Below are 13,857 nucleotides of genomic sequence, written 5' to 3'. Positions count from 1 at the left end.
GATTGCATTGTAGAGAGATTTGTAAGAGGGATTGACACTGCTTGGAAAGAACCAAACCGAGACATATTAAACATTTAGAATTATAAAAAAAACGTTGGAGGCGGCTGTATGTTTGACAGAGTTACAATTGTACGTGGATACGTCCGCGATCTCTTATTTCTCAGGCATTCCAGACATTTTTCGGATGTTTCCATAAAATTCTTGCCTTCTCAATTGTTTTAACAAACTTTTTATATTCCTCCGAGATTCATTTAAGATTTTTCCAATTCTCCGAAATTTCAAGGCACGTCTCGCGTTTCCTCAAAAGACCTACAATTTTATAGAATTTCCATAGATGGTTAAACATTTTTTTCCCGACCGCCCCGTCTTGAAACCCCAGACATATCCACATAAAAAAATACAGAAGTTACGGAATTCACAAGCAACAGGGAGAAGACCCGCCGCTCTTCAGGCTTCGCAGCAAATGAAGAGGGCAGCATAGGGGAGTGAGGCCTACTGATGCTGTTAAATGGAAAAAAATACTCCTTCATTTGCAAATAAATAATAAAGCTGTTCTGTGTCTCCACAATCTTGTAATGTCTCAGACGCCACTTTGAAACAGTAACCAACATAAATTGTATACACAATATAAAATCATAAAACGGAAAAACAAACAAAATATAATAAATTATCCAATATATTATTCATCATTAATCTGTGTAATATATTAATATTCTGGGTTATATATTAAATTAAAGGTATTGTGTTTATTATTTTTGTGTTTTTTTAAATTGTTTTTTTTCCTCTTTAAGCCTTAAACCATGCAAAGTGCCCCCATGAATTCATATACAGTAACTATATATGTTTTTTTCCTGTATTTTAACATGTAGTTTTAAAAATCATCCCAATAACAAAAAAAGAAAAGAGAGAGATAGATCGACGGTAATATCATAATGATCACAATGATTCAGCGGTTTGGCTCATAAGAATAGTTTTTTTTACTAGTGGACTCAATCATTATTAATTATTATTTATATACCAGCCTGCTCACTTGTGTTTTTATCCTCACAACTTCTAGTTATTTCACCTGTTTTTTTTTTATCACGTATCCATTCATTAGTTTCAATGCTTTTAAGAGAATTGTTAAATTAATAAACTTTTTCATCAATATATTAATATATTTCTGTAGGTCGTTATTGGCGCATAGCCACTCGGATATAATTAAAAACAAAATAAAATAGTAATATTAGCTTCAAACAAGAGAAAAATAATGAATTCTCATTAATGAAAAAAAAAATATTGAAAACGGTATTGCACCCTAACCAATTAAATAAAGAAATAATCAAATGTGCAACGAGGCATTGGTACCATCATCCCTTTGATGCAAAAATGAATTTGCTTTAACGAATAAACTATATATCTGTAACCAATGGTAGAATAATAACGGATAGATTATCATAAAGTATAAAATATAATTATAAATCCAATAAAATTAAAAGAAAAAGAAGAATCTTATTTTGCTTGCCTATGCATTTTAAGTCCCGAATTCGTGGAATGTCTTCAGCTATTTCCACTGGTTATTCATTTGCTGCATTGTAACATTTGCCTGCAGTTATCCTATCAATGTTTATCATAGAATTTTATTCCAGGTGTTAACAAATAGGGTATTATAGTCAAACATTCATATTAGAACTGCAAAACTTTGTCTTTTTTTTCCATTAAGTAATGAATGAATCACCTATTATTACAGTCTATCACCACTGATTTATCTCGATTAATAGGATGCATAGGACAGAAATTATACTTCTTCGTTGTAATCCGATCGTGCAAGTGTGTTCAATTATTTAAGTTGCAATTTTTTATTCTCGTCGTGTGTGTCCAACCTGTCACGTCAATTGTTTTTTGTAGGTAAAGTCACAATATCTTCGGTTAAGATACATGCGAGTGTGCGTGCAACAACTCTTGAGCTGAATTTTTTTTTCTTTCCACTACTAGTTAAGAGAATTAAATTACTATTAAACCCCCCCGCCCATACCCTCCCCCTCATTATCACTCCGATAAAACGATTAGTTACAATTTACAATCTAATATGAAGTCCAACTATAAAACTTTCAACAACTATTACGACTCACCCTGCGCAATCGACTTCGGCATTAATTCACTTTTATTTCCTTTAGCATTAATTAATTATTGTTAATGATTTAACGAGGGTATTTATAATAGTATTTTAATCGGCTGCCAGCCTCTGCCGAATACGCCATATTTCGGCAGATATCTACGGGAGGAATTGGCACCACATTTGCTCCCATTTGTGTTTCGCATGAGTTTTATTTTATTATTATTTTTTTTTTAATTATTTTCTCTCTTTTTATTTAAAACTTAAATAAGATTCCTATCGTCGTGTTTGTTGTGGCATTGTCGTACGCCTCCAAAATTGCACGCGATGCCCTCATTATCCAACGACTCATCCTTAATATATAATATAATTCTTTCTGTTATCCCTTCATTTCTATATTTTTTTTAATAGTGAAAAATAAAGCTGCACCCATAAAAATCCGAAAATAGGACACTTCGAGATGTTCTGTGTTGGTTTTTCTTTCTTTCATTTTAATGTATCTATCATTATTCATTTATAATCTGTTGACTGTAGGTGTTGCTGTTCGATGTGTTCGCGTTGATTCTGTCGCTCACCATAAAATGTTTAATAATATAATTATCAATGCTGTATAATTGTGTTGGTTTGTTATAAGATTTTTCACTCGCACCCTCACTGTCAAATCCTTCTTACATAAAAAAAGAAATTGAAAATAATCATCAGTTAATCAATAATTCATAGTTATAATTATAATTTTTTTCTTTCCTCTCGTCCTTAAAAATCACTAGTATTTTCATCAATAATGTCTTCATTTTTCTCATATTCCTTCTTAAAATGGTTAAGCGTAGAACCTACAAGATTTGGTGTTCGGAGAAAAAGTGATTGAACATTAAAAAACGTGGTGTACTCTCAGGCATGAGTAAGAACTTGCGATGATAATGTTCTATCTCACGTATGAGTGACGGCACGTTTGTTCGCGACGTATGTTGTAATCGTTGAACGTAGTAGTTGTCGTCGCATTGTCGTACGCGCGCACCGCGCACGCACGATAATTCGCCTTATGATAGGGTATTCATTGTATCATTATTTGCAGCGGATAATGCCAATGAGTTTGCAACAAAATCATTTAAATCAATTTTCCTTGACTCGGGATGTTTGAATTTAAAGTGCGTGCGCAGATTGTCACTACGAGTGTACGTGGCGTGACAGAGAGGACACTCAAACCTGCCGGGGAAGTGGACGTGGTAGTGGTTCCTGATGTGCGTCACGACCTTGCCGCACAGCTTGCACCTGTGAAGGTTGCAGCCGCCTGGCACCCGGTCAAAGGTCAGCCGCATGTGCCAGGCTTTTGAACCTGCAACATCAACACAAGACAAGTCACTAATCTGCTGATGCCCGAGAGCCCTAGTTAAGGGAGGCCCGGGGGCGGTTGCAACTCCGCGGGCCCCGGATGCTCTAATTTTTTCTTTTTTTTCAAATTTTTCAGTTACATTCTTCATAATCGCTTTGATTGTCTTCAACCATTGGTTTTCGCCTCGCCTCGCCTCGTCCTCGGGTCTCCCACTCCACTACCGGTTTGGGTTATTCATTTCAACTTCGCGTTAGAGACGGTACTGAGAGCCTTCTTGAGGATCTCCAAGTTTTTCTCTGGATCCAATCGCTTTCAGAGATTTTCAGCCAAATTTGGTTGGCGAATTGACCGGGGCTTTTGCAATTCAGATATTCAGCCACAAAAAATGTCTTACTTCTCTTTTATTAAAAAAAATATTGTAGATGTAATTATGAGGGATTCATTAAAAATTTCAGAGATGTGTATTTTCATAATAATATTTTTGTATGCTTAATGGATCATTTAAATGAGATTTTGAATTTTTTCCTTCATGTTTTTTCTTGTGGAGATGTGGACTCTCACATTTAATAGGGCAATTCGACGAATGCAAAAGGCCTGAATGTCTATAATTCCGAAAAACTAAAAAAGTTGCTGAAAAAAATGAACAACTGTAAACTGTAACTTGGATATCCTTAAGGTTCCAGCTCTATCGCATTCCTTGCACCGGTGTAGCATGTCTGTGTGCGGATTTTGTACAGCAGCGATTGTGTGTGTTTGTGTATATGTGAAAAAGCCAAGAATTCCGGGTGCCCTTATTTGATAAAAAAAATTTTACTCTCCAACTTCACCCATTTTTATTTGTACAAGATTTATTATTTTTTTTTCCCACCCATGGCTTCCGAAACCCAGGATATTCTGTACACTCGGCGATATCCGGCGTCGTGCCAAATTGTCAAGTTGCTCAGACCATTGCGTTTGCTTTACGACTTTCATCTGACGATTTTATTTCTGTTTAAGGTCGATGTTTGCTTTATTGATTCTGATAACGTGTTTTCATCCAACGTGATTGTGGAAAAAGGCCAGAATTTATCATTCGCAGGATATTCTCCACTGAAATCCTGAGCACTCAACAAAATGGCTGACGTCGAACATCATTTCTCTACATATAGAGTATGCCTGCCGCTTTGGAAAAACAATTAATTTCTTTGTTAGATTTAGGGACAGTCGTGCCTATGAGTCGGGCATTGATCATTAAAAACGTGAATTATCACTGTTAAGTTATTGGTGTTGAGGTATAAGTTGCGTGTCGGTTATTATGTAACAGCGAGAGATGGAAAATTCTCGTTTAGGATACGGGATATGAGATAAACGAATGAAACATGAGAGAGAAGAAGAGTACAAGAACCGAAGAAATCCTGAATGACGCAATTGATTAATGAAAAAAAATACCGTGAACACGATTGAAATAACCCATAAATGTTCATATTTCACCGCGTTCACTGTACATATTCGATGAGACAATAACCACAATTGAGAGTAACAAAACAAAATGAAAAGAATAAGCAATAAAAATAGTCCTGGAACCATGTACACACATTCACACAGCCCAATTTAGCCACTTTATACAAGCACATCTCTGATTGTAAATCGTTGTTTTATTTATCCACAAATGAAAAAAATATGATTCAAATACAAAAATATTACATATTTACGCTTATACCTAGTATTCACTTCTCCTTTAAATTATGTATATCACTACCATTAATTCCTTTCAATTAATATCTAATTAGTTTATTAATAGTTTAACACACATGTTAACGCTCATCTTCACCAATAGTGAATGTTAGTCAGAATCAATTAGGCCCTCACTGAAGTAGCATTTAAGGTACTCAATTGGGTAATTGAAAAGTTAAGGAATTCATTAAGATATTATGGCACTGATAATAGGCAGTGGATGGTTCTTTGCTCAAGGCTCATTTCCCTTCCTCACTCGGGTTTCGAAGGTGCAATGACTGATGCCCCTATATTAATCTTGATAGTAACGCAGGCCTCGGGTATGTGGGAGAGTTGATCATGAAGTGGATCTCGGGGCACTGAGGATGATCGATAATTAACATATCGAGGGAGTGGGATGGAAGGGCGGGCTCGAATGATGTGTCATTGGAGGGTCTTGTCCACTAGTGAAGGTTTCACGCGCTATGAAATTACTCTCTGGACATGTTGGGCTTGACGAGAAGTTGGCCCCGAGCGCATTGGCACATTATCACCCTGGGATCGATGTCAACGGGTGGTTCAGGGGCATTTACTCGGTGGATGTTTTATCTGGCGATTTATTATGTGGTTCAGCGAAGAATTTTGATCGCTCGAGTGGAATTAACCGTTATAGAGGGTCGAGGGATCGATTTAACCGGGTTTGCACAGGTTTGTTAAATACTCAATGATGAAGTTGGGATAAAAGTTGTCAATTTGGGATTGATTTTCAAAAGGTGCGATCATTCGTTATTCAGCTATTCATTCTCTCGAAATATTCCCCCCCGAAGAGTCGTGGAATCAACAATTTTCATCTCATAAAAAACAGAATAAGTCAACCAGTTTTGCTACAGCTTGGTGGTAAACAGGCTGAAAACTCTCTGGACGACGAGTAATGAATGAGAAAGAGAAGAGTACAATTTCGAGAACGGTTTTTGAGTCTCTTCAAGGGTAGATTGAGCCTCAAGTTGACGAGTAACTTCCGTCTAGTGGTGCAGTAGAAGGACGAGAGGGATGGAGTTTGGCACGAGAGTGGATAAATACCAACTCGGTAACCCACCCACCTCCAGGAAGAACAAGAAGACTCGACCCAAATTTTATTCAATTATCTAAACAAATCGCTGAAAAATATTCCGACGACAAGAGGAATCTGCCCTTCTTCAACGAGCTGATATTTTTTTTTTTGAGTAACTCTGGGTGGGAGGTAGACGGGATAGGGCTCAATCGAGCGTGTAACAATCTTGAAACGACGTTTTATCCGCTCAAACGGTTAACGCTTACGTACATACCAAGGAGTTTGAAAAATTGTACAGTGTATGTAGACTCTACAGCACGTGTTGAGTATTGAACTGTGGGAGTAAACAGCACAAAGACTGTAGTAAGCGTTTTCATGTGAAAACTGACGTAATCCTTTGGGTTACAGGCATGCACGCGTTTGATCCCCCTGTGTACCTCCTCCAGCGTCACCCTCTCTTTCTCTTGCCCTTTGTCCCCCTCACCCTTATTCCAGAGTGAAAGAGACACCCTCTGAGGGGCTGCCGAGGTCGAGCAGATGTTCCGGGGGGATATTTTGTGACGAGAGAGCGAGAAAAAAAAGCATCTCTCTCACAAGGATCTCAATGTACCTCCCTCGGATTTATCAATCTTTGTTGTTTTTTTTCATGAAAAATTCCGAGATAAAGGACATAAGTGATTTCACTTTTTGTGCTTAGCCTTGATGTGCGCCTTGAGATTATCACTCCTTGTAAATACATTATTGCAGTAAGGACAGTGACAATTTTGTGAACGATGGGAGCGTACGTGATGCCATCGGTTAGTGACCGATTTTCTACAATGAAGACAGCTGTAAAGCTTTTTGTGACAACTGCCATCGTGTACCAATGGCACAAACATGTCGTACCTATGGGACACAGCCCTAGTGTTAGTGAACGACCCCCTTGCTACCCTAGGACGTTGGGGTTGCATGGGTGACGATGCCGATGATTCCGTTGGTGGTGGTAACCAGCAGGACAGCTGGGGCAAGTCGTTTTGACCATGCGAGTCGACTCCCTCTGTCTTCAGTGAGACACCAGTGGCCAACACTGTAACAGAGATAGAGGGAGCGAAAGAGCGAGATGGAAACAGCATGGAGCAAAATAACATACGAAATAAAATGTTAGTGAAAATAATGGTTTACGGTGAGGGGAGCATCTACCAGAAGCTTACCCCACCTCTCCCATTCAGGGAACTCTCTTTCTCCCTTTTCTTCTATCTCCCCTCCCCGTCCTCCCCCTCTTGCTGGCCCCTATTGGGGCATTTGCCCTAGGTAAATGCATTCACCACTCATCAATATCGATCGCCCCTCGGGTTGATGTACCATTGTGAGACTCAGTGAGATTAGCTAAGGGAGGGAGAATATAAATGTGAGGAGGGTTGGAGTGGATGCAGGAGGCGAGGGGCTTTTCTCCATGAGATATATATATATATATATATATGTGGAGAAGGGTTGGCCAAATGTTTTTGAGGGTTGGAATAAGAGAGAGAAAGAGATGATAAGTTTCTCGAATTTTTCCCTTCGTTTTGGGAACGAGCCACTTTCCCAGCTGGAGTACGCAGCTAATTGATGTGCGAGCGTTAATTAGGTCTCATGTTGGCACTTAAGTAGCTGAGTGCATATTTATAACAGAAGGGATGAAAAAATCGTACATGTAATGCCGTACTGATTTTACGCTCCAGTTTTCCTCAACGCTTTTTGCGTTTCTTTTTTCTTTTTTAAACCATCGGATTTGTCTTGAACCATCCACTACTATTACATAAGTCGTGAGGAATCGTTACAGGGAGTAAAGAATATAAATAAATAAATATACACGCACACTCGGGATAATTTAGCATCTCAAGGATTTCTTAAACCAAAAAAAATGTTAGTCAAATGGCACTAAGTGATTAATCGATGATTAGGGCCTTTCGGCTCTTGGCGACAGTTATAACTCATGTTTGAGGAATTGAGGATGAGGCCCGAGGGCTTTGTCAAGTAGAATCATCAAGTGAAAAAGCTACTTATTGTCAGCTCAGCGAAACACTGCGAGCCGATCGACTATCGATCGAAAATTCATCACGACGTAGTTGCCGGATGATGGAGCTGAGAGAACAAAAGGAAAGAAAAAAAAATATATAGCAACGAAAGGAGAAAATGTGGAGAGAAGGCAGGAGTAACTGAGGGGTATGCGAGAGGGACAGTGAAGCCAACTAGTAAACCATAGCAGTTGATACATCTCAGGTAGTGTGGGAATACTCTTTGCGGGATTTTGTCGCGAAGCGTTGATCCTCTTATCGAGAGAACTGAGGCAACTGTAATAAGGGTGAGATTAGATGTTGCTAAGCAGCTTATTTAACGGTCTCGAGATGTATACGAGAGGACATACCTGAGTATAAATGGAGAAATGGTGTCTTTGGCCTCGGGAAAATAATACTTTGAATATTAGATAATAACCAAATGATTGTAGAATGCGTTATGCTTTGTATTCAACTGCGGTTTGTTACTATAACTATCACGTCTTCTCTGTCACTCTAGTATTCCTTACTCACGAGTATCTGTGCCATTATTCCTGCCTTCTCTCGTAAATGTATCTTTGTCTTTGATCGAGCACCGGTTGACGAAGGGGATGCGGGGGAGAATTGTCATTGTGAATTATTTCACGTTGATAAATACAGATATTGCAGAGAAATGAAAACTACCTCGGGACTCACTCCTCTTGGTTGCCATTTACGTTCTTAATACGCTAGTACATTCATTGTCGTATTCGTCAGCACCGAATGCCTCGTCTGGTATTATTCCAGAGGAAAAAAATGAATTGTGGTTTTCAGGGAATCATGTCAAATGAATTGTGGAATTACCAGGGCCTGAGGCACGCGGCACTTTACACATACCATTATCATCGTTATCATCGTTGTCAATTATAAAGTAACTTATTAATGATGGAAATAATCAATCGCGATAATAACGAAGCCAGTAGCGCTACGGAAAAATATAAATTGGATATCAGAATTTTTACGAATTTACAGAGGATAACGAGTTTTTCTCTTATTCTTCGTTATTTATCTGAGGAACGTGAGAGGTGGATTTGTTATGAAGATGAGCCTGGAGGATGACACAGTGAGTCGTTGGAGGATGAGATAATGGATTAAGGATACACATAATGCTCAGAAAATGGAGGATTTCTAGCTTTAACGTCCTGTCGCTAGTACTTTAAGTCTCTGGTTAACAAAAATGCACAGGTTAAGGCCCACGTGATGTCATTTTTTTTCCACTATTTGTACGAGGATAATTAAACAATTGTTGAGGAATATTTCAAAGGCTCTCTGTGTAAATATGAACAAGGCACCAAACGAGAAGAAGAACCTGGATTTACATTGTAACCTGTGGCCTTCGGGGGACTAGTTTCTCATGACTATCTTCGAGCCTCATTGACCCGAAAATCTTTTGCATTTCTCATTTTTTCTTTATTATTTCAGTCTTTCCGATTATTTTTTGAATGTATTAGTTTTCACTTGTCATTTGTTAAATCACAAACGAATTCGTTGATTCACAACCTATCGGGCGTATTAAATCGCGATATAAATATCAATATATTTTTAGGTAAAATATAATACTGCATTTAAAAAATATATTATTCTTAGTTATTTTTTTTAAATTTTCAAGTTGCCACTTTCTCTGCTCAATGGGTAAGTGGAGAATTGGATATCTATGGAATATTCTTTCCGGTGAAAATACTCAATAAAGATGCACGGTCACGCCAATTGGCGATTGTACCACTTGAATACTTTCAATCCTCGAAGAAGAAACTACGCTCAACAGCTTTTCTCTTCTCCTTCTCCCCCCCTCTCTCACCATTGTGCAATGTTCTCTCATCACTTCCCACCCCTGTTTCCCCGTTTTTTTTCCACACTTTAAACGAATCTGAATGAGAATATTTCAATCGCTCGAGTGGAATAATAAGGAATTTGCGGTGAATATTAAAGCGTTTCGTATAACGAAGGCGTTTTCCTGGGAAATGTTGACAATATTATTGCGGAAATATACGATAAGCTGTGGTGAAACGAAACTCAAGAGTTTCTCAGGGACTTTGAGAGGGGATGGGTTGGGGGTTTGAGGGGGAGAAGAGAGAAGGAGAGAAGAGAATTTAGAGATGAGTGAAGAGGCAAGTCAGCAAAAACCGATACAACGGTTTCCTGATGCCAGCGGTAAGTGCTGGTGTGAGCAAGATAGAGTAATAGAGTAACAGAATACGAATACGATTTAAACAAGATGAAACGGATGGAGAGAGACGTACGAAGAAGAAACTTGCATCACATCCGTATATATTTTATGGGTTTACGCTGTGAGTTTGGTTGAAGAGCTTTCGTCGAATGCTTGTCGCATCTTCCACTCATTCAACTCTGGGAAAAGTTGAGTAGATGAGGGATGATGAGAGACTGATATTTGGATGAAATAGAGGGGTGAGAAATTTTCGGGGTTTTCTACCTGGGTGCATTGGGGGTGAATTTTACCCAACGTTGTGTGTTACCGCCTTTTTGGTATTTCACACACTCGTGTGGGGCATATTTCAAAGATATTGTTTAAGGGAGAGACAGAGAAAGGGCTGATTTACATTAAAATCTAGGGGATGATCTATCAAATATTATGAATTGTATAAATAAATAAATAAATTAAATTAAACACTCGATTTAAGGAATGATGTTAACTGTAAATGGCACTAATTATAAGAGAAAATAGATTCTAGGTGATTAACATAATTAAGAGGTAGATTTTGATACCAAATTTTGATCGGAGATATTTCTAATTTGTTACTCATAGTCATTGCAGTCACTGGTATTTGTTGAATCAGTCGAATTATCTCCGATCGAGATTATTATTTTGCTTATTCCACTGATTTGGTGCATTAGTAAGCACATTATTACTTTTTTATTTTTTACTAGCAAAGCTAAGTGAGATACGACTCCTCCGATTTTGCAAGGAAGTGTTTAGTCTCCATACGCATAAACGGTAATATCATTGATCCCTCTCGTATTCCGTGCTTGAGTTTGATATGCCTTTTGAGATTGTCGGACCTTGTCAATGATATCATGCATATCTGACACTGATACTTATCAGGAAAATGTGATTTCATGTGTTTTTTAATATTGGCAACGGTCTTACCGCATAGCCTACAACCCACTGCAGCAAGTTGTCCGTCTAATTTATTCTGATTTTCATAGTCAATATCCTTCTCAATTTTCGTTGCCATTGTTCCTGGAATTTGCAATAGTCCCATTTGTTTCAGTTATCAAATTTCAATTTGTTTTCCATAATTTTTTGCGAAATGCTTTTTGTTGCACACTCCCAAAAGTCATCTACTGTTTGCACTCTTCTACTTTTTGTTTGTTGCCAAGATAGATAAATAATAAAACAGGAACATAAATAGATGAAGAAAGTAATTCAGTATGCAGCACAGTGCGAAGGTAGTTTTTTTTTTGAAAATTCCTACTTAATCACTCTTTTCGTTCGCTAGCATCGAGGAAACTCAAACCGCCATATCTCCTTCGAACGCTTTAAAAACTACGTCATACATCTACAAGTTCATGTTTTCACTTCAGATTCTTGCGATAAAATATGTATGAAAATGAAAGAGAGAGAGAGCGAGAGAGAGAGAGAAAGATACCAATTCATACAAGATAATAAATAAATAGAAAAAAATCACAATTCAAACAAATGAAATCACAGAGCTAGCTTAGGAGAAGGATGAACATCCGCAGAATGAACTCAATAGCTCGTTGAAGAGACAATTTTCGGTGTCGAGGGATTGACTCTTCTATATTTGCCGTCGAGATCTCTTCAACATTCTTATTCACCCGCGGCTCAAGCCTGGGAACTCTAACAGCACCGACGACGTAGCTGTGATTTGCACAAAACGCGACGATGACACTATCAACTGGATTGAAACGACTTAAACACGAAATTGATTTTCCATTTAAAAATAAAAGGTGGAAATTGAAAGGAGCGAGAATGCGGAGGCCATGCACAGGATAATACGCCAAATTAATCATGTATTGTAAATACATAATTGATATTTGCACGGTGTAATTAAAAAACCCGTTAGCCCGTTTTTACGACTTACAGTAAAACAATAAAACGTGTGAAATAAGTAAGGGGCCCTCAATTAAATGAGGCGATAAGTAGAGAGAAAGAGAATGACTAATCACTTGGTAGAATTATGTGTCACACATTCAAGCCCAACGCACCAAAAATTATCAGACAATTATCTAGTCCGAGCCTCACCAAACTAAACTAACAAGGAAACATCACACTTTCGCACTCACACTCAACAATTGTTAGATGAGCTTAATCCCTCGGCAATGTGTTTAATCAAGATATTTTACATAACTTAATGTCAAGATATGTGAGACTGGGCGAGACCAGTTGTTTATAGTTCGGAATTGTTACAACATTCAAGGGATATATGCACGACACCACCACCACCACCACAACAGTAAAAGGCGCCGTGGATAAACGCTTTTCGTTTTCATGGCTTGATTGTCTTAATTATAGGTTTTTAGCAACTCTCGAATGGGATGTTAGATATTGGCCTTTGCGGCCATTGGTAGAATCGAAGGATTATTCCGAAGTGTAACAAGTCCCGTTGCCATTGTTGTAATACTCGTCTCATATTACCCTCTCATTTATCATAGAGTAATATTATTTCTACTGATTTGTATCGTTGACGTTTCGCTACTCTTCGATCATTTTCTTCATCATAACTCCTCGAGGCTTCTGATGACCGCAAAGGCAAATATTTAACACATCATTGCTTGACAGTATACATCGTTCAAGGTGATGTGTGTGAATACAAATGGATTATGATGCGTATGCACTGAAAATAAGTGGAAAGTACTTGGTACATTACGATGAAGTATTTAAGCCATAATGGAATCGTACCAATGCTCGTCATCTAAGTAATTTTAATCGTTAACTCGTTTCGTATGCCTTGACGATCCTCCCTCCCTCCCCCCTCCTCCGCGGGCTAAAATACTCTGCAATGAATTAATTTCATCGCTGAGTTTTGTCCTTGCACCTATCCTTCCCTTTATCCTAATCCTTGGAAGTTTCTGATGACCGCAAAGACCAATACCTAACATCTCATTGCTCGGCAGTATAAATCTTCAAGAGTAATACGTATATGCGTATGAATACACATAGATATTATGATACATATGTACAGAGAAAAGGTGGGAAGTACTCGGTAAATTCTCTCTCCGTAATAATTTACACTCGCTTATACGCTCCGGAAAATTGTTGCATTAGGGTGAAGGGATTTAAAGGGGGTAAGGGGGGGGGATATATGCTCATCTCGTACAGACTAGCCCGTAAAACGCCAGTTTCCAAGGAGTCATTCCAAACGTGCATGCACAATATTTCCCTCAATTTTACCGAGGTACCCAATGGCGCACTTAACCTCCAACTCACAATTTCAATTAAATTATGAGAATGACCGTTAGATCTTAAGTAACAACTAAGGGGATAGTTAATTGCGGGCAATAAATTGTCCATTTTGTTTTCTCCGGTGTTATTTTCTGCGGGCCATTCAGTGGTTGTAATAGTTTGCCGGTAAATGCACTTGAGCTCCTCGGTATAACTTGAAGGTTTTCCAAATGGGAATGGATAAAAAAAAAATGCGAGAGTAGGAGAAAA

At 38.2% G+C, this 13,857-nt stretch overlaps 1 protein-coding gene across 6 annotated transcripts in view; it reads right to left on the bottom strand.

The window, feature by feature from the left end:
- LOC135164142 (sex determination protein fruitless) overlaps window positions 1-13,857 on the bottom strand; it is a 42,772-nt gene that overhangs the window by 14,744 nt on the left and 14,171 nt on the right. For 2 of the 6 annotated variants that reach the window (XM_064124324.1, XM_064124247.1), the window contains one exon: window positions 553-3,428. The exons of 2 other annotated variants lie outside the window; for them this stretch is intronic. In XM_064124324.1, coding sequence (XP_063980394.1) covers window positions 3,133-3,428 — 296 coding nt within the window. In that variant the 3' untranslated portion in view covers window positions 553-3,132. Of the gene's footprint in view, window positions 1-552; window positions 3,429-7,053; window positions 7,235-10,037; window positions 11,422-13,857 lie in introns of those variants that run through there. 2 more of the 6 variants (XM_064124303.1, XM_064124245.1) reach the window with 2 other exon arrangements.

This window comes from Diachasmimorpha longicaudata, chromosome 1 (genome assembly GCF_034640455.1).
Source record: "Diachasmimorpha longicaudata isolate KC_UGA_2023 chromosome 1, iyDiaLong2, whole genome shotgun sequence".
NCBI classification, from domain to species: domain Eukaryota; kingdom Metazoa; phylum Arthropoda; class Insecta; order Hymenoptera; family Braconidae; genus Diachasmimorpha; species Diachasmimorpha longicaudata.
The sequence above is the reverse complement of the archived record's forward strand: the minus strand, read 5'-3'. Positions and strand labels throughout refer to the sequence as shown.